The 22,068-nt window shown below is 40.3% G+C and overlaps 1 protein-coding gene across 3 annotated transcripts in view; it reads left to right on the top strand.

Moving 5' to 3' along the window:
• Positions 1-22,068, top strand: part of coro1ca (coronin, actin binding protein, 1Ca) — a 33,185-nt gene that overhangs the window by 8,139 nt on the left and 2,978 nt on the right. The window contains exons 2-11 of one of the 3 annotated variants that reach the window (XM_034871302.1): positions 1,149-1,169; positions 7,121-7,317; positions 17,533-17,655; positions 18,987-19,116; positions 19,254-19,435; positions 19,836-19,955; positions 20,321-20,425; positions 20,509-20,654; positions 20,871-20,928; positions 21,063-21,305. In XM_034871302.1, the coding sequence (XP_034727193.1) occupies positions 1,154-1,169; positions 7,121-7,317; positions 17,533-17,655; positions 18,987-19,116; positions 19,254-19,435; positions 19,836-19,955; positions 20,321-20,425; positions 20,509-20,654; positions 20,871-20,928; positions 21,063-21,305 (1,320 nt within the window). In that variant the 5' untranslated portion in view covers positions 1,149-1,153. Of the gene's footprint in view, positions 1-1,148; positions 1,354-7,120; positions 7,318-17,532; positions 17,656-18,986; positions 19,117-19,253; positions 19,436-19,835; positions 19,956-20,320; positions 20,426-20,508; positions 20,655-20,870; positions 20,929-21,062; positions 21,306-22,068 lie in introns of those variants that run through there. The other 2 variants (XM_034871304.1, XM_034871303.1) reach the window with 2 other exon arrangements.

The following is a 22,068-nucleotide window of genomic DNA, read 5'->3' as shown; positions in this document are numbered from 1 at the left end:
TGCTGGTCTTTCTGTGGTAGCCACACAAGTCTACCAGGAAGTTGGCCATCTGGATATAGCCTTTGCTAGTTTCGAGCAGAATAACCCTGCCCCTCTGGTTCCTGTGTGCTGCTCGTTGCCACAATATCTGAGCTACTAGTTGGAATAGTTTAATGGTACCGGCTTTCAAATGGACTGTGAAAAATGAAAAGTACAGTGTTTGCTAATTTGACCTTCTTAGAAGCTTGTAGATCTACAGCATTTAGGCAAACACATTTTTTAAACAGAAGTGACGTGATAATTGATGCTTTGATTGGGAGTGCATAATCGCATCACCTCTGCTGATGTAATTCACTTCAGTGGTGGCAATACAGCTGAACTGTGTAACATCTTACCTTGGTTCAGCGGCCACTTTGCTTCACTAAAACCATAGATAGTTAGTTAATTTATTTATTGTTTATCAAAGATTTTACGCACTACCACGGTGCAAAATTTACTTTTTGTTGACCAGCCAAATGGTTAGTGATTGTTAAAATTTTACCATCCATGCAATAGATTAACATTTTTTTTTTTTTTGGCTGAGTAAAGCAAATCTACCAGCCACTTCCATATTTAAACCACATTTGTCTGGTGCTCATTTTGTACCTTGCGCACAATTTGCAACCAAATCTACATTCACTGGAAATTTGTGCACAACCACCAAAAGCAGGCTGCACAGCATCCATTTTTTTTGCTGTCCATGGTCTCTTTGTAGGCTTACTTGTTAGGCTCAGCTCATCAGGTGCGGGTGAGGGATGATGATGTTCTTCCATAAGCGTCCTGCTGGAAAGGGAGCTTGTTTGGCATCTGCACATGGCGTGGTTGGGATGTGTCTTTGCCAGGGAATGAGGTGCGATTTGAAACCTTGGATGTAGTTCTACCTAGGAGGATGTGTCTGAGGTGATTGAGTCCTGACTGTTAGAAATGATTCCAGGTCTGTGTTGAGCCTAAATTTATCAACATTTCAGCTTGAGTCTGATTTGAGTTCTAGTCCAGGACTTGAACCGCAAAGCAAATGTAATGTATGACATAAGGGAAATTCCCTAATTGTATAAACATGAATGATTTCCCTCCAGATCAGAAGCCTAATCTTTTGTTTTGTTTCTCTTTTGTCTTATCACATATATCAGTTGGAATGGCTGCCAACAACGGTGAGCATCCAGTGACTAAGAAATGGTGATACCTGCCTGAAAAGGATCGTCAGGATACACCACTACCGCACAACATGGCTTACTCACCGAGAACCAGTGTTATAGTCAGCTGCAACCCCAGAACCCCAGTCTGCTCTGACCTACAGCGTGTACACTGATTTAGCCCAGCCTTCTCTTCATAAAGGTTTCATATCCATCTGTCAGTTTTTGCAATAATGCACAAAACTGACAAATTTTATCTGTGACTGTATCCTAGGTCACATTTAGCTGTCATCTTGGGCATAGTGGGACAGAACTACTCCGGATTTGTTGCCTTCAGAGTTGTTGTTGATTGTTACAACAGTAAGATATGATTTTGAACATTTCCTGCTGTTGATAGAGCTAAAGAATAGTCTGACTGGGATCTTTGTGCAGGCCCAGACTGACCTCGAGAATGCAGTGATTGTTTTCTCAAGGCTAAACACACTATTGTAGTGCTAAAACGGCACATCTTATAAAGCTCGCCTGCATAAAACAATGGACCATTACGCTGCAGATTAACTAGTACTGTTGTGATAACCGAAATATTGCAATACAACTAGGAGTAGTTTTTTTTTATACCCGTGCTAAACCGACACTTTAAAAATGATGCCTATACCTAAACGCTGCCTGAACAGATACTTTAAAAACGGAAAAGAGATAAAAACAGTTGGACATTAAAGAATAGCTTGTTTATTGCTAGGGCCATATGGTCCAGTTTTAAAAGTAATAACTTATTTCACCTGTCAATTCATGTTTTTTACAGTTATTTTGAATGCACCTTTAGCTTTCGAGTTGCATCTAAACACACCATTAAGTTGTAACGTATTTTTCATTTTTCATGAGAATAGGCCCTACTTGTCTTACAGTTCAATGCGTGTGTATTAAATGTTCAATAAATTCATAATGAAAAGAGTCCATACCCTACAACTGTAGAGCAATGGTGACACACCCTCCTTGTTTTTAACCCAACTCTCTCCATTGCTGTTACTTCCCTGGAGCCTGCAGACAGGTCTCCCAGCTCCGGTGTTATCATTTGCGCTCGCCATAGTGTGCACACCAATCTGCTTTTGTTATGCCAACCTCAGCATGTGTTGCTAATGACGGACAGCTAAAAGTTTCCAGATGGAAGTTGCGCTTGTGAAATTTGGTTCTGCATTACGCGCATCAATCTACATACCATTTAATTACCAGACAACGGAAACTCAGCATTGGGTTTTACCACCGTGGAAAGACATTGAGGCTGTTTTACCATTTCAATAGTTTGCCAAAAATAGTTTACATTTCAGGTGAGAAATAGGCCATGCAGTCATGCTTCATTTTATATCTAAAACGCCTAACTAACTCTTCACAAGGTTCAGTAGTTTAGAGGCAGCGTGTCAGTGCCGTGTACTCCTGACCTTAGTGAATTTAGACTGGTTTTGGAAGCCAAGTTCTCCAAATGTGGAGATATAGGTGAGTTTAACAGTTTGCTTTTTGAGTATTAGCTTGTATTTCTTACTCTTGTATTGTGTTTCTTTCCTATCTTGGTATTTCCCTGATGTTGCTAAGCAGCATGTCTGTGTTGCTAAACATGTCTTGGAGACAGATTGCAGCCAACCAAACACCCATGCAATTGCCCATGGCATAAAGTGACATTTTGCGCTGCTTTTTTTCCCTTCTCTTTTTTTTAACCTTTACACAACTGTGTCTTGCTGCTGGATGGTAAATTTGCTGTAACCCTCACCTGTTTCAGACAAGACCAAGCATAACACCCAGCATAAAGAAAACATGCCTAAGAGCTAAGAGAGCAGCCTTAAAATGTTTTCTGTGGTGCAGACTGGCAGGGAAGGGAATATTAAGGTACTCAGTCTGATGGATACCCAGCATTGATTATGGCAGATGATTAGGCAGTCACTTTATTAATAATATATACAGTATACTGGCCCATTGCCACATCTTAAGTCTATCTCTACAGTAATTTAATTGTAAAAAATTGTTGAGGTCAAAAGCAGATTTTTAAATATTAGCCCAAATGTATTATAGCTACCAACATACCTAATAGATTAACCCCCTTACCCTAAACCAATGGCCACATAAGTCAGTTATTGCCATGCTTCCCCTTTTTTTGCAATCCTTCCCTTTTTAGGAAAGAACACTCACTCCAGCCAAGAGAACATATGGAACCATTGGACAAGCAGTAGGGACTAGCTTTCATTGAACATGAGCAGTGGCCACTAATTAGCCTATCAAACACTCTGCAATCATTGATTTAACTTACTTGCAATCCCATGTCATAATTTACCCCCCCAATATCTTATTTTAAAGGTTTTTTTATTCCCTATTTTCTTTCTTAAATTGTAAAGTAAGATGATGAACATCAGCTGAAAACGTTCCCATAATGCTGCTTAGCTTTGACCAGCCTTTTTAGACAATACATTAACCAAATAAATCTTGGCTAAGCTTAATTCCTATCCCTGATTGGAACTAAAAATTTGCTCTGTAATGGAAAATGGTTTATACTATTTATCAGTTCAGAGATATTCTGAATTAAGTTTCTACCAGAGGGCAGACACACATCACATCTAACTTGTCTAATGCATATGGTACACAAAAATGTCAATAAGGTTCAACTCTCTATTTCTTAAACTTGTTCAACACTGCACTGTTGAATTTGTAGTGCAATCGAGGCCACATGTAGGCTATCAATCCAACATCAAAATAAAGTCACTTGCAGGAGGAATACAAAAATTTAAAATAAAATCAGCAAGTGCAAAAAGAGTAGCCTGTATTTTTTTGTACTTTTTTTTTCTCAACCGTAGTAGGTAAATGAATGAATGAATGAAGCTTTTGTTTAACATCCAAGCTCTTCTCCCTTTTAATCTTAAAGTAAAAGTGCAATTTTAGTGACATATGAACTTGGATGCATCAAATAAAACCAACAAAATAACATTACAATTCACTTTCAGGATATACACCAACTTAAAAATAAAAAAAAGTTAAACAGTGCAGTTTTTCTTTCTCCTTTCTTAGGGATTAAGGGCGCCCGAGTTCTCGAGCTATCTGTTTCAAGCTATCTGAAACAATCAGGCATGGTTGCGCAATTATTGGAGACAATGCTACACATGGGGGAGACACAGCACAGTTTACCTCACACTCAAGTCAGTACAGGACATGTGGACATGGACTGGATATGGGTGGGCTCCAGGAGAAGCTGGAGAGGCACAGGTGAGCAGAACTTAGGGTGTTCTGCTGTGGTTATCCTGACTCAGGGATCATTTTACAAAATCTACAGACTACCACGTTGCTCCCACACATTAGAAGACGACAAGTCCACACTTGCGATGTGGCTGCAGGCAGCCGTGTTAATTTTAGACAAAACGCATCGACGCAAACCAATTATTGCCGACGCATTTACGTTATTGATGACGTCGACGACTCGTCCCTTTTTCCGACACAGTACATACTTGACAATTAGAGCTGTACAGTCCTCTGTATGTTAATAGGAACGTTTATATAAGAAGAACAGCTTAAAGGTTACATATTGGAATATTGGGGTAGAGGGAAAAAATCCATACAGCATAGTATTGTGATATCTTCAGTGGCAATACTTTATCAATACACAGGCGCCAAGTATCGATCTTTTATTATATATGTGTTGGTCAGTTTGTCTCCTTCACAATCCCATTTTGCAGCAATAAAATTTAAGTGATATGAACAAAACGAGAAATGTATCTTTTATTTATTTATTTTTTAGATAAAACAGATGACAGTTTCCTTTTGGAGACATCATTTGAAATTGGGAAAAATTACAAGTTAGAAAAAGGTTACCAATTGCAATATATCGCATATTATTGTAAAATTTAGAAAATTGCAATAATATTGTATCGTGCCACAAGTATTGTGGTGATATTGCATCCCACCCCTATTGTAATATTACTGTGTGTGTGTGTATATAAAACGATAATGATCAATTAACAGATTACAAACCTGCCAACCTCCAATATTAGAAAGACACTACCGCTACTACTTGATTAATAAAAGAGCTAAACTACTGAAAGGCTAAGAATTGTAGTATATCTAGTAACGCCACTACCATCTGCCCAACACTTGACATTGAAAGTAATTGTAACTATTTATGTAATGATTCTTGGCTGGTTGTTGTATGCTGTGAAATTAGATAATTACCTTACACACCTTTTTGTGAAAGTATAAATTGCTTTTTTTACAATGATGTTCCAGGGCTTTTGGACACAGTCTATAATTGGATGTCAGTCCATTGCTCTTGGTCTGCGTGAGCCTTTCCTCGAGCAATCAAATTCAGTTTCCTAGACAAATGCCCGTTTTTATCCAGATATATTTAGAGGAGGATTTAGAAAGTCTTATGTCCTTTATGTTATGACACTTGAGTGTTGATCTTCCTTTTAAATTGGGGATTTTCCAGTTTTTGCTGTTACTTGAACGACTTTGTCTTTAAGCTCCCTGTCTGTGTTTAGAGACACATCAAAAAGAAATGGTTGTAGTGACTGACGTGTTTTGGGACACTCCCACATCCCTACAGGAAGAACTTCCTGCTTGTGTTGTGATCCTTGTCCTGTCAGAAACGAGCCATACAAGCTTTTCTTGCTCACACTCTCTCTCTCTTTTACAAAGAGACACAATCACAATTGAAATCCACCTCCAAAACATATCCCACATCTTGTAGTGTGCTTTTATGATGTTGGTGATTCAGGCTGGGAAACTTTTTACCATGTGCTGTGTCAAAAAATGGAAAAGAAAAAAGATTTGAGGAGCTTTACAAAACCTAACCGTAACTGGCCAGCTTTCCATTATCTTTGGAACTGCTCTGTTATTCTAAGCATAGCTCTTTGACTTTTGACGTTTTTGAATGGGCTTGTTTTCCAAAACTCTCTAGTCTGCCAGTCGGTTCTTGTCTTACTGAACCAGCCACAAAGTCTGTTTCTGTATTGGGTATGTCCTAGATTCCTTTGGAAGTTGCTCCTTATAAGTGTGCCACATATAAAGCGTGTTGGTTTTTCCGATTTTTAATAACTTGGCACAACAAGATGAAAAGAGTCATGAAATATGATCAAGCACTTGGTTTGTTGTTCATTATTCATATAAGCAGGATCTTGGTGAAATATGAACATTTAAACCCCTTTGAATATTAAACAGTTTTAGCATTTTTTTTTAAGGTTAGTAGCGCAAGCATATAGGCTAAGTACTTTTGTTGGAGGTTCTCACCAGAATATATTGTCACACATAATATGATAGAAATGTAAATTGTGGTGTATTGATGCTTTTAATTTATGATTGAAGGAGCGTTGCTTGCTTGCTGTGTGATCACAGGTGAAGAGAACCCACATGCTGAATACTAGATAAGAGATTGTTGTTAGGGGGACTGGTGTGTTTTTGGCATCAAAAGATCATATTCCTCTGTTCTTACCTTTTAATTAAGGGTAGTAAAGCAAATGTAGAAAGGTCTGTGTCAGAGTAGAAGGACTTTCCTTAAAGAATGTACACGCTGCACCATCATTCTCACACATCATCTGCTATAGGTGCCAAATAAGATCTGTTTGGTGATCCCTATTTGTTTTGTCTTGGTTCATGTGTGCAATAAAAATTACACCACGTGAGAAAATTATTACGGAGCATCGTGATATCAATTCTAAGGTAAAAAAAATTTGTGCAGGCCTAGTCTGCACCGCAATGCTCAGGAATTCCAGGGTGACCCTTGAAGTAGCGAGTAGTAATGGTTTGATACAAAACACCCTCATGTGAGAGAGCCAAACGTGTTGTGGAAAAAAACCTGACATACTCTGATCTACAGGAACAGCTTTGCAACAGTTTTTCAAGTCTTTCAAGTAGCTCAGGTAGTCTATATATTGCACACTGTCTACCTGTTACCTGCTGCTTTCTGACTAGCAGTTCTTCTTCTTTGATCTTTTGCACAGATATGAGACGAGTTGTACGGCAGAGCAAATTCCGTCACGTCTTTGGCCAGGCGGTGAAAAATGACCAATGCTATGATGATATCCGGGTGTCAAGGGTCACATGGGACAGCTCCTTCTGTGCAGTCAACCCCAAGTTTGTTGCCTTAATTATTGAGGCAAGTGGTGGCGGAGCTTTCCTCGTTCTCCCTCTTCACAAGGTAAGTTTCAGTTTGCATCATTTCTGAGTAGCTAATGCCACAGTTGTAAAGCACTGAATTGTGTACTTGGGCAGAGCTCATCAGTCAGGGCCGGCCTCTAAAACAATTAGATGGCGGAAACCTGATGTGTAAGCATGTTTGCATGTACTGCTTCTATATGCTACATCAGTAGCGCACACTGAGTCCCTAACAATAAACTGGTTAATCATTAATCATTTTTAGGGGAAATGGGCTTCTTTCTTTGGCTGAAAGAAAGTAGCCCATTGTTCTACGTTGGGGAATTTCTGTGTGCTTTATTGACACTTTAATTTTCCAAGTGAAAAAATTCTCAGTATGGTGTCTGTTCTATCTAAAATGTTAGGAACATTCATGTTTGACAACACACTTTTGAGATTAAATTCTCCACCTACAATCTCTCTGCATGTTGGCTACCAGGAACACATGAATGATCAATAGTTTGTCCATCTCGACAATCTTGCTTTTTGATGGTTATGTTTACCAATCACCCTAAAACCTAATGGTTTTTGAGACATCAAATTAGATATTACATTAGGTTATTTTTTAGATGGGGTGGATGAGTTATATTTTCTTCACGTCAGTGATGACATAAAGGAAGGAAAGCCATGCTCTCTGTGATCATATTTGGAATGCATGAACTTAAACTTAAAGCACTTAAAAACTAGAGAGCGTTGAACAAAACATTTTTAATTCCTCTCTTTATTTTTGAGAGTTAACGGCCCATTTCCCATGTTTTGTGTACAGTAAATAATAATTTGCATTGAAGACTTTGCCTTTTACCAAAAGTACTTCTGACTAGTTGTTTAAGTGTACCATGAGATTAATGTTGACCAGCGAGCTGTTTTGCACACCCTCATGTGTACAACAGAAACTACTCCTAACAAAACCCTGGAGCAAACAGTGTCCTGATCATTACAAGGAATCACTCCACTCCAACTAGAATTAATTTTGGGATGGACAAAACGGCATTTAAAGAGTGTGTGATGTAAACAGGTTAGCTGCTGAATGCATCCTTCACTTTTGTTTTAACCCTGCTGTCATAATTGGGACTAATGAAGGTGCAATTTAAATCAGACTGAATCCAACAGGGGGCTCTGACATGTCCCCTAGTGAGCCCTTGGGTGCCATTATGGTTGATAGTGGTAAATTGCTGGCTGCTGCTGCTGCTGTTTCTATTTGGCAGTTCCCAGCAATGGCGAAGTGGCAGGTCCCAACACTATGTGACATAAGTACTGCAATACTGTTGACAGATCTAACCTGGGCCTGTAATTAGTGTACACCAGTACGCTGCCATGTCATCTGAGAAGCTCCTGGCATAAGGGACCGGATCCTTAGTCCTGTCATCGCACAGTTTGCACCTCTCGGCACCTCATTCAATACAGAGCTTGTACTGGAGATGGGCTGCAGGCTTGACCAGTGTCCCATTCCTGCCCTCCTCTCTGTGCCTGTTTGCAAGAGCTCCTTTCTGCATGTCCCTGTACAGAAATGGTGTTCTGAACAAAGTCTACTTTCACTACTGAACTAAAAAGTTTTGAGGTCTTTATGTGAAAAGCCAACCTCATGGAATTTCCTCACTTGAGATTAAAAAACCATTTCAATAGGCCATGCATTGAAATACCATGTTATTCATAAATAATAGTATGTTGTGTATGTATGTTACATACATTGGACAGTGGGACCAGTATGTAATGCCACCAAACCAGTTTTACAGCCTAGCATATTCAACCCAGGGTCAGCTGTGGGACATAGGACCAACATTATATTCAGATCTTAAATAAAGGGCATTCCCTTTTTTTTTAAATTACTTATTTTGTCTAAGGCTGCCACTAGTTAATAACTAGTTAATGCTAATTCCTTTTAATGCCGCCACTCATTTTTGTAAAACACAATTAACGCAAGCACGTTTGGTAATTTGGCTCCGTAGTTTGGGCTATCAGGAAGCTGCAGCAGTAACGTGGACGGTGTTGCCAACTTGGCAACTTTCTCGCTAGATTTAGCGCCTTTTGTAGTTTAGTGGATTGCTAGCAGAAACAAAGGTCCTTGAACAGAAATAGTTAAAGAGAAGGGTGAGGAGAAAGTTGTTTCAAAGCCCTTCTAGGTGGTTCTCTCCACAAGACTAAAGTTATTTGCATGTATGGTTGATGGGAATTGACAGGTTGCGCTCCCGCAAAGTTAAAATTGCAGACAAATACTTTGGGGCCAGACCATTTAAGGCTTTGAAAACAAACAATACAATCTTAAAATCTAGTCTATAACTCACAGGGAACCAATGTAGAGCGTAGAGAACGGGAGTGGTATGTGCACGTCTCGATGTATTAACAAAGATTGAATAGAAGTGTGATACCTCACTCTGTAGCTAAAACGGAGAGCTCAACACACAAGGTGTGGAAAATTGGAAAATAAAACCATGTAAACCTATTTTGATATAACCTCTAAATACAATTATGACCCTGTAAATAAGCATAATATAAGCACTTAAACTACTTTATCCATTTTTGGCTTGTATCAACATGGAATTCACAATTGTTGTTTTTTTTTTCTGAAAAAACTGGTCCATCTGGAAATCTCAGAGCCTCAGCTGGCAGTGCAGTTCTCAATAAGGGGGGCAAGTCTGTTCTTGCAAACAGAAAGACTAGAAAGCACTGTAGTGGATCAGTAACGAAGAGTTGCTCTCAGCACCAAAGATAATTTCTGAAACTGAATAAAAGAGGATCCTGATGTTTCCTCTTAATTAGAAAATGGTTCAACTAATTTATATGAATTGGTATGCAATCCCGTTTGTTATTGCGCTGACTGTACATCGTGTCTGTTTTCCTTTTTATTAGCCTTTGTCAGACACAGTTTTGCTTTGTAGATAGAACTCTGTGCATGGTTGAAGGACACTTTCATTTTGTTTTTGTTTTATGGGCTCATATCCCCTAAACACCTCCACCCTGGCTCCCACCCCTTCCCGTCCCTAATGTGAGGGTGCATCTGTCCGGCTAACCCATCTGCCTATGCTGTGTTGCTCTCAGTCTCTGTGGGCAGCCAGCTGCTCAGGGCTTTTGTCCCACGCTTACTCCCAGTGCAGCCCTTTGTCATTACCACACTTTGGCTGGGGGGGAGGCAGAAGTGTGAGGATGCTCCTTCCCCCTTCACAATTAAGCCATATGCAACTGAGCACAGTCTTTGTTGAAGGGACGCAATAACGGTAGGAGGATGAATTATTGAAATGATAAGCCCTCAGAAAAGGGGTGTACTCCCTCTGCTTATAATCTGAAAAAACCTACTCATGGAAAAGCCTCTTGGAGTTCACAGGATGATGTTGTGGTTCTATGACCTGAACTGAGGTCTGAGCCTCATTTTGAGTTGTCAACCAACGAAGCCATGTCTTTGTGTGACTCAGTAGGGTGAGGTTAGTGCGACAGGCCGTCGTGACTCAGCACAGCAACGAGTATTGTTGCTTTCTCCGGTCAGAACACACGGCTTTATAGAGTGAGCATCAGATGTCCAGCTCAACACATGTCATTCCCTTGCCTCATGCTTTCAATCTCCTCCTTTCTTTTTCTTAGCAGGATGCCTGCTAATTTATTCCCTGATTTCCATATGAAGGAAGCTGTGGGAGTGAATGCAGCAGCTAGCAAGAGTTCAGTGACACATTCCTGATAATTCCTCTCTGTCTGCTCGGTATATAGGAGGGGAAGTCTCAGTAAATCATTACAGTTGCTGTGATTTGTATCCCTGGACTATGAATCTCTTATTTGATTTATCGAAGAATGCCATTGTATAAATTGCCATGCTGTATGTAATCAGAATCTTTATTTTCCGTGCTGACTGTGTGTTAGTCACTGTGCCAATCGTTTCCTCCTTTTGTCTATTCCTTTTTTTTTTTAAGATTGACCTAAACTACAACCTTATAGTGCATTGCTTAATGTAGAAGGCATGTTCCATCAGATGTGGAGTGTGTTTGATTTGGATTCAATCCTTCAATGCACTATTCATTCAGTGCTCAACCTTTGCTGTTAGCAATCTCTGGGTGTGTGCAAATTATTTTAGTTTTTGTCTCACGTACACCAGCTTGGCTGCTAACTAAGCTACACTCTGTCTTTCTTCACAAAACTACACTGGGTGTGCATGATATCCAGGGTCTTTCTCCCATACTTTGGTCAGTTTGTGTTACAAGACCTCTATACTGCTCAGTTGCCTCTGCCGTTCAGTCCTGCTGACTGCAGATTTTACCATATATGGTCATTCACTGCTCCCTGCCTGACAGCCTTCCAAGACCATTTCCTTCCTGGCTTGCCATTGGCTGCTTCATGCAGTGTCGGCACTCATGTGAATTCTGGGATAGGCCGAAATATGAAGAGCGGCCAAGATGAGAGAACTGGGTTGAAGTCAGATGTTGTCTCGGTCATAGTCACTCGCTGTATCCATAGTGCCATATTAGAATAATTAATGTGATGATCAGTATGACTGCTGGAATACTATATCATGTGTTTAATCTATTAAAGAGCTGTGAAACTTGAGTGTTTTAAATGAATGTGAAACAAAGCAGACTTTCTTTTTGCAGAAAACTTTAGAACACAGCTGATATGTTTTAATAGCAGATGGTGTTTACAATGCTATTTTTTTTGTCATTTATGCTTTTAAAATATGCTGCACAAGAGCAGTTTATTCACAAACTGATTACTGATTATTGGTTTCTCCAGTTGATCATTTTCAGGCCACAGGTGCTAGACTGTATAACAGCATGCATTGGGGAGACAGTAGGATGATGTGCACACACTGTGGACAAAAGGCCACCCTTCACAGGGAATACAATGTCTACTTCGTGCAGTCTTATCAAAGAGATAACAGAAGTTAATTACCCCTCTGATATTATTAAATGTCTCGTTTTAAAAGTACTTGCGTGAAGCTAATCACTAAAGGCCGCAGACATACTGGATCACTGATCATGTGTTATCAGTAACCACCAGCCAGTGTTGTTCAGTTGCCTGTTAGAAAAATATGTTGTGTTGCAGGAGCACTTGGATACTAATAACAGATGTGTTTATATACTGCCTTGGTCAAATACTTAACGGGCAGCAGATTAATCAATGTAGTAGTAGTAGTAGTAAATAGCGGATGCTATCTGGAATTAATCTTATGGCCTAGGTAGTTTCTGTAGTACATCTCTATAGAGGTATGTCTACTTTATCTCTTTAGCTATGTAAAGCTCAGGTTTCAGCCTGTAGTCCACTATACTTTATTGCTCCTGCCCTATCATACAGATGCAGAGACCTGTAAAAGTAGAATTTTACCATGGAGCTTTAAGCAGCACTTGACAGCATGCAGACCTTTTTACTGGTGTGCATGTGTGAATCACATGTTGAGCTGGAAGGAAAGGAAGTGTGCAGGCCTCTTGTGTGAATGAAAAGAATGTCCTCTACTGCCTTAAGGGATGTCGTTCAGCCATTTTTTTGTGTTTTAGTGTTGAGCGTCATATCTATCACTGTGTGATTCACTCTCCTCTTCTGCAGTCTTACTTGTTGCTATGCAACTGGTTGTTTTTGAGGCGTCAGACATTCCTCTCAAAGAATACAAATGTCTGTAGTGTAGTTATGGACATGCTAGGTGTTGACTGCTGAATTTTACCCTGTGCTGTTTGGGACTTTTTGCACTGGTGAAGTAAAAAAAAAAAAAAAAATTCTTGTTCTGGATAAAATAATTGTAACTTCTACGTTGTAATTCTTACTAAAAATGTTTCCTGTACCTGTAGGCTGGTTGCTTAGAAATGATTTGTTTAGGCCCATTTCTAACCAAAGTGTGATGTTACTGACAGTCTTATAAAACGGTTCACCTGCCAGCCAAGGTGTTGATGGATCTTGCCAACCTGAAGCCGATTACAAAACTGGAGGATTCTCCTCCAGTCAACGAACCAAAGCACAAAGTAAAATGAATATTTATATCAGATTAAACTGCTACATTGGAGATTATTTTCTTATCTAATTAACAAATTTAGTTCCTTTTTGTTTAGTCTAATAATTTGACAAGAATTGACGACAGGTTTTGATAAAAGGAATCTTTAAGTAAAATCAGAATTTATTCGGATCTCAATACCTGCATCCTAGGGATGGAACTGTTAAAGTAAAACATCTGAACGGCTAGTCACGGTTCCTCGCGCCGTAGTGACACTTCTGTAGGCACGGGTGAGGTACCAAGTGTATGAGTATATGAAGTATAAAGTAATGTTACTTGAGCCACACTATAATATCCCCTCTTGCAAACACTTCAGCAACACAGTTATTACAAACTGTATTTTTTTTTGCATAGAAACATAAAAATAGAATAAACAGGGTATTGTGTTTTGAAAACTGTGTACAGTGCGTGGGCTTATGCTACACTTGTATGTTTTTTTTTTTTTTTTTTATATATATATATATTATAATACTGTGGCACTTTTCTTTTTGATTTACAATTTTTAAAAAATCCAGCCACGTTTGACGTTTGCACAGGTTAAGCTGCCTGCACTGTTCCACCCAAGTGATCCCACTGCAGTGGGGTTACGAGCTACCTTGTCTACAACTTTGGTTGTTGTTGTTGTTGTTTTCTGTTAATTGGCACTGCTAACATTACAATTATCTAAGTCCATGCAAATTGCATCCTTGCCCTGTTATCAGATGTTGATGCAGGCTCGAGACCATATCAACTTGTATTTGCTCTTCAGACCCTAGAATTCCTAATTGTGTATATCGGACAAGAACACCATTAACACCTCAAAGGGTGCTATATTTGACACTCTAGCGGCCCTCTTGCACTCATTAGTCATACCCATACCAGAGCTGCCTGCAGCCAAGGTGTGGAATGTGAAGAACGGCTGGCTCTCTGGTCAAACGGTCGGTCTCCTCTGCCCTGCCAGAGCTTAACTTGAGTTTTGCAGGGGCTTCATGGTTCATGGCAAAATAACAGTAGAAACTGCTATTTATTCATGAAGTAAAGAATTCATTTATTTTTATGTTATGCAGGTGACTAAAAGGTGTAGATCTAAATATTGTGGAAAACTGAAACTAATGTAAGAGGTTGTATGAGAATCTTTGCAGCATGCCTTAACTCGCGTTAATGTGTGGGATGTGCTGAAAAGTCTCTGTGTCGAGGTCTAAACGCTGATTGCTCCTGTAGGTTGTCTAATCTTTCTGAGCTCTGTCAACCAAGCTTCTGCAAGGGCGGACATGAAACATGAATGGATGCTTCTCATAATTGTTCTGTTTACATACTTCTAATTTCATTTATCAGTCAAATGTTTAAACAACGCTTCATCAGTAATAGTCAACATCTTTACACACCGCATGGTTTGCGTAGTCAGTTTTGAGCTTCAGATAAATGGAGTTTACTTTACATTCTTGGTAGTCAGGGATAATATACTAAAATGTCCTGGTCCGAGTCTACTCCCTTATTCTCTTACACATAAACCAGATCTGTTGCAATTACCCAGCACTGTTGTGTATGTCAGTTTACAGCATAATAGCAGCCAAGTGAACATGAAACCACAATGTTTCATTAAGTGTTTGTGCATAGCATAACATCCACCCATCTGTGTAATTGTACCATTGTAGTACCAAGGCAGTACAGCATGTTGAAACGTTAAACTAGACTGAACATGATCCATAATACTTTGGATCTGTGAATTTTGTGAAAATAGTGTTTGATCCCCGAGATGACATGAGCCAACAATCCAGCTGGCTCTTGATCAGACTTGTTTTTGTCCTTCCTGCTTTACATCCTGTTCCTGCTGTCTACAGGAAATCATGTGCAGGTAAAGTCCTGTTAATTAAGCTGTAATATACATCTCTTCTGTATGCGATTACATTTAAATGCACATACAGTATATCATGTATTTCTCATATTGCAGATATTTCATGTTTTGTAGTCAACTAAATGAAAGTTTTAAAGTAGTCTTCAGCTGCAGACTAGAGGTCAACGGTCTCATATTAATTGAAATTTGATCTGATACCGGATGGTGGCTCATAGATCCATATTGACCGTAGTGTCAAAGTCTGCTTTCTTTGCACTCCGCGTCAGAATAGATTTCAGGGTGTGTTCAGCAGTCAGGGTGAGGTTTAGACAAGATCTTGTGATTTTCACATACTACACACACAGTTCATTTTCACATACACTGGACTTTGATCTCTAAACTTGGAGTTGGGAGTATGAGTCACAGCCCAACTCTGTCAGTCAGGTGATTGCATGGTTACACGCCTAATATTTTCATATAGTGCAGAGTCTCCCTGTGATTTTGTCCAGCCAGTGTGGGTGTGTACTGACCCAGTAAACGTCTTCATCTGTTCCGTCTCACTGAATATGCAAAGACCACTGAGATAGGAATCATGTTACTGGGTGATAGCAGCCACATTACTGTGGATGTGTGCTGTATCAGCAGACCTGCAGGACCTTTGCTAGGCTTCTTTATGTGCTCTAGGAGCAGCAGGGAAATGTCATAACAGCAAGAATGCCAGGACTGGACTGTCCGTTCAAGGCCCAAATCACCATCCTCTTCTTGCCTCTGTGTTTTTAACCAAAATCAAAAACTATTTACAGATACACCCTCCTATCACACGTGTCACGTTTTCAACTAAACAGTTGGTGTGTCAACTACTTTTTCCTGCACAACTGGATACATACATTTTTGCCTTATTTCCTGCTCTTTTGATAGTCTGAACATTGCCATACTGGTCTGCAGACAGTGAAATGCACTGAGGGGCTCAAAGGACATCATTTACTGCACTCTGTTTTTGTCTCTCTGACAGTTGTGTCCTTGTTTGAAAGCTTTAAATCACATTTGGCTACATAAGCCATATTGTCATATTTGGGGTGAGATGGTTCTCTTTGGAATTTTGAGACTGTCACTTTACTCACACCAGTAGCCTTGCTTTTTGCGGGCCAGTCTCAAAAAGCAAGCAATTTCGTGACATGCAGTTGCAGAAAACAGTGGATTGGAGTTAGTGGAAAAGGGTTATCTGGCCAGTCTAGAAACATTGTAATGAATGTCAAATGTAGTGCTTTTTTTGATCAAAAACATGTTATGTACGGTCATTGTAAATCCCTTAAGCATACTCTGTGCATGCATGCTTGCATCTATTGTTTGGATCAAAATTAGTTCTTGCTTCAAGTTACGTTCTCATGAAGTTTAAGTACGTTTTGGTTGTACCTCTTACACATTACTGAATATACAATTCTTAGTTTTTCTTTCTTTAGTGACTCTTGTCAAGGTATGATGGCAGAAAAGCTGTGGGCAGTGAGTGAGTCTTTTCTTTTTTTGTATTTGGAAAGCCATAATGCTTTAAATAGGGCTGCTGCAGCAGGACTCTTTCCACAGTAACTGACATCATCTCTCCAGTCTTGTGGTGGTACATGAAGTCAACACAGACTAGGTGTGTCTCAGACACCCATTTACCACAGCATGGGTTTGTCAAGTCACCTCGCCATGTAGAGAGAGCACCTGCCTCTCCTGGCTCATCAGCTCCTCACACGCAGAGCCAGCGGCAGGCTGATTTTAGGAGGTGCGTGAGTGTGCATGGTCCATTAGTTGTATAAGCAGGTTATGTAAAGGACACAGTTTAGTGTTTGATACAGGGTTACTATTTTAAAGTAAGAAGATGATGGGAAAATCTAAGAATCTCTTGGCATTGGTCTACTGTATGGCATCACAACTAATAACTTTTCTTAATTACTGTTGGTGGTCCAGTAGGGGCTAAATCTAATCTGTTTGCTTGATGTAGCACCGTTAACACCCTAGCTTTTTTTGCCTCAGTGATGGAGTGTATTTGAACTGTGGACAAAGTGGACATTTTGAACTATTCATATGTGTTTGTGGTTTCTTTGAATGCACTCCTCATCACTTTATTAAAGAGACTTTCAAATCACAAAAATATTATTGTATTACATCGAAGCGTTTTGCCTCAAAACCAACAAAATCAGTGTATTTTTTGATTGACGTCCAGTGAATTCTGCCATGTTGCCCCTCAGTTCTGATTCTGTGCTCTGCCTATGTCTAATTTAATTTTGACTATTTTCAAGCACCAGTTGTCAGTGTACTTAATTCTGCATGTGGGATTTGGGATGATACTGTAATTAATCTGTTTGAAAACATCCTCACTCATCTAGCATAAACGGTGTTCTCTGAGCAGGACCAGACCAAGACTAATCTCATTACTCTGTGTTGGTTATCTTTTGTCTTTACAGACGGGACGCATTGACAAAGCCTACCCCACAGTGTGTGGTCACACAGGGCCGGTGTTAGACATTGACTGGTGCCCTCACAATGATCATGTCATCGCCAGCGGCTCTGAGGACTGCACAGTGATGGTAAGGTTTGACACATTATTTACACCTGAACTCAGACCTCTTAATTGGGGAAAATGCAACAGACATTTATTGAGCTAATAAGTAACAAGAGACAACATGCTTTTATTGCGAAGGCTGGGGTGTTGTAACTCAGGGATGGGTGCAGACCTTACCCTCTGGATTAGATTAGACTCAAATATGTGTTGTAGGAATCAGAGCTGTGGAATGATTTAGCTGTTTATTGAGCTGAGGTCACTGACTTTTTTGAGACTGTAGTTGTACTTTTCTTTATATGTCCTTATATGGGCCTTGAAGGGCTGAGAGTGGTGTGCTGCCCGTTTACTTTTGCTGCTACCACTTCCTCACCTGAAATTGCTGACTTCCTGTTTAACCCTGGAGGAACCATCAATGGTTCCTCTCTTCATAGCATCTGATCTTTGAGGGAAAAGCTCACAGCCTAAACTGACTCTTGGTGATGTTTAGTACATGGGGAAGTGGGCAGTATAACAGTAGACTGGTAATGACATGCACCATGATGTGAAAATGTTGAGTTTCTTTAACAAAAAATAATGGATTTTAACTGTCTCATGGCATTAGGTTCATAGTGAAGTTCAACTCACTGCATGTTAACTAGTGTCTCTGTTTAAAACGAAAGCATACAGAACTCTTTTATACTGAAACAAGCAAAAATTAGCATGTTAAGAAGTAAGGTTGAACAGATGGAAACTGCAGAGGTAGCGCTTAACAATGGAAAAGGATGCTTCATTCATACATGGCTTGATGTGACAGAAAATGTGAAATGATAGAATATAAAAGTGACAGCAACTGGAAAACTTTTTTATCACCTTAACATAAAACATGTTTGCAAATACTAAGGTTTTTCTAAAAAATTCCCTTTGACACAAGTAACTGGAAAGTGTCTGTAAAAGAAAAGTGGAAAAAACTATTTCTGCGGCCGTGTAAAACGACATTACCTATACAATCTAATTTTTTGAAATGCCACTTAGAAGATTATTATTATTATTAGAAGGATCTGTATTGTACTATTTTAATGTAATAACAAACCTCACTGTATTTTGCTTAATATGATTGTATATCCCATCTGTCACTAAATCATATGCTGCTTTAGGCAACTGCACTCTTAGTCACTGCTGCCTCCCTCAGGTTCCTTGTTGTAACTACCATGTATTGGAGTCATCTGTGCATTAATACAGTTGGTAGGGTGGGGTTGACGGATTCAGTTGAATCTTCGAGAATTTATAATTTGGTTAAATACGAGGGTAAAAATAATTGTCTCTCCAGCAAGCTTTATTGTCTGTTCCTGACCTTGATCCTGTCCATGCCCCCCACAGGTGTGGCAAATCCCTGAGAATGGCCTTGTCACTTCCATGTCTGAGCCATTGGTGGTCCTGGAGGGCCACTCCAAGCGCGTTGGCATCATCACATGGCACCCGACAGCACGCAACGTCCTTCTTAGTGCAGGTAATGGATGTCTCCCCGTCCCTAAATCTACAAAACTATTGGACATGCAATCATAGTGGGAGCTGCCTCAAAGACAGACTATTGCGTCTGACTTGAATGTGCCGCTGTCCTGCTCACCTTTACTCTGCTCTTGTCAGGTTGTGACAACCAGATCTACATCTGGAACGTGGGCACAGGAGAGGCTATGATCCGCCTGGAGGACATGCACCCTGATGTCATTTTCAACGTGACCTGGAACCGCAACGGCAGCCTTATCTGCACTGCCTGCAAGGACAAGACCATCCGTGTCATCGATCCCCGCAAGGAGGCGATTGTTGCTGTAAGCAGTTTTCAAAGATTTCTTTGTTGTCCAATTTTCTCTTTTTATATTCCGTTGTAGTATATGAGAGGTTAATATTGAATTTGGTGCAGCAAGATGGGGTTGTAGGTAGTTGGACTGCTTCAGTATGAAGGCGTGGATTCAGCAACCTTGTTCGCTTAAAATTGAGTATGACACTGAACTATCACTGGATTTAGGTTCATTACAGCATAGCAGACTCTGACCCTAGGATCAAACAAGTGAAAACAATTAAGCTTAATCTAAGATAAGTGGCGACACAAACCATTTCATTCAAAGTAGAGCTTTGACTAAGGAAAACTGTAAAAGTTGGCAAAATAATAAATCACCCAGGAAATAGTGACTAGGGCACATGTCTTGACCTGTAAACTACACTTCACAGGAGAAGGAGAAGGCACATGAGGGCGCCCGACCCATGAGGGCCATTTTCCTGGCTGATGGCAACGTCCTGACCACAGGCTTCAGTCGCATGAGTGAGAGACAGCTCGCCCTCTGGAACACGGTAAGCTGCTTCATGTATGATGATTGCACTTCATTGGTTCTACATTTTACTCTATTATATAATCACTTAATGTGAAATGTAAATCTACCACATTTCTACCACAGTCTTTAGATTGATTAAAGTGTACTGTATGGAAATGATTAAGGTACACATGAAAAATAAACACCATATTCCCAACTTTAGTACTAAGAAATCTGCTACATATTCACAGCTATTAATAGGACAACCGTAAAGGCTAACAACAACTCGATCCTGTTTTTTGAAGGCTATTACCTTATGTCTTTGCACTGTTTCTGTATTCTTGGTCTCTCCAACAGAACTACTGACTCATCAAGTATCATGTGTTTTAATTTTTTTTCCTTCAGGATAACATGGAGGAGCCCATGACTGTTAATGAAATGGACACCAGCAACGGCGTGCTCTTGCCCTTCTATGACCCAGACACCAGCATTGTTTACCTCTGTGGGAAGGTAAGTTCCCTTTTTGAGCCCTCGATAGTCTAATTTTCACATTTCTGAAAACAGAAATAAAACCCTTCTTTATTTCTCGACAGGGTGACAGCAGCATCCGTTACTTTGAAATCACAGACGAGGCTCCGTATGTTCACTTCCTCAGCACCTTTGCCACAAAGGAGCCCCAGAGGGGCATGGGCTACATGCCCAAGAGGGGACTTGATGTCAATAAGTGCGAAATTGCGAGGTATGCTAAGTTGGATGGTTAATCATCATATCTAACACCAAATTTGGTTTGAATTTTGATTTTGGTCAGTCAGAGATAATGTGGAGTTCCTATCTTAACCACTTGGAGGCAGAACATGATTGTGACATAACTATGAATCTCTATTGGGGCAGTCCACAGTAAACTGTTTCATAATGAATTGAGTTATGGGTAATTGTTCTGAATTTGTATTGTCAGGTTCTATAAACTGCATGAAAGGAAGTGTGAGCCCATCGTGATGACTGTACCAAGAAAGGTGAGTCCTCGTCCTAAATGCACAACGCCATCAGACCTCATGTTGAGTCGCAGGCAGCCGAGTGAGGCCTTGTCTTATAATGTGCTCGTTACAGAGTTTTCCTCACAGCTTGTCGCTTTGTCCTTCCCCGTCAGTCGGACCTGTTCCAGGACGATTTGTACCCAGACACATCTGGACCAGACCCTGCACTGGAGGCCGAGGAGTGGTTTGATGGCAAGAATGGAGACCCCATCCTCATCTCCCTCAAGAATGGCTACGTCCAGGGCAAGCACCGCGAATTCAAGGTGGTCAAAAAGAACATTTTGGACAGCAAGGTGACCAAGAACTCAGAGAACTCAAGCCCTGCCAACAAGTCTGCCTCCCCAACTCCAGTGATTGTGAGTATTTGCTTTTTCTAAGATCTCCAGAGTGTCTGATAAATGAAGCCAAGAATTCCATTAGTCAATTTTCCACAAGTAGAGCTGCACAATATGAAACAACAGGTTTTGTTCTGACATGGATCACACTATCCATTAAGAGGAAGTTAATTAATTTGTTGATTATTCTGCTAATTGTTTCAGCTCTAGACTGCATGGTATTGGGGACTCCAAGTGAAAATATAATTTAATTATTCATTTAAAGAACCCAACAATGTAGATAAAACACTAAGAACAAAGATGTTTTTTCTACCCCGCCATACAATCCCTCACATGATTAGGATGCTGGATGTTGAACAGTCAATATTAATATCTTTCCCAGCCAGCCTTGTCACTCAGACATCATCAGACATCAGTCTGTCTGAGTCCTGACCGCCACCTCCATCCCGGTCATTAGAGCACCTCACCACTGGCTTTGTGTCTGTGTGGCTGCCTCACTGGGGCTCAGAGTGTTAAGCTAACCAACTGTATGTGTTCGAAGCAAGACAGATACTGGCAGTCTTCACAAGGTGGTTTGTAGATGTCGTTCAACCCACTCGCTGTCCCACAAAGCGAGGGGTCTGTTGATGCTCTGGGCGCCTGCTTCTCTGGGCGTCCTGCCGCACCTCACCCACAACACAGCCCCTCGCCTGGGACCCAGCCCATGTGTGTCTCTGCAGTCCTGCTCTGTAATCACAGCCCACTGGCGAAACATGTTAACCCTCAGAGTACCAGATCCTGCCAC

This window comes from Etheostoma cragini, chromosome 5 (assembly GCF_013103735.1).
Source record: "Etheostoma cragini isolate CJK2018 chromosome 5, CSU_Ecrag_1.0, whole genome shotgun sequence".
NCBI lineage: Eukaryota > Metazoa > Chordata > Actinopteri > Perciformes > Percidae > Etheostoma > Etheostoma cragini.
Note: the sequence above shows the minus strand (reverse complement) of the source record. Positions and strands in the feature narration are given on the sequence as shown.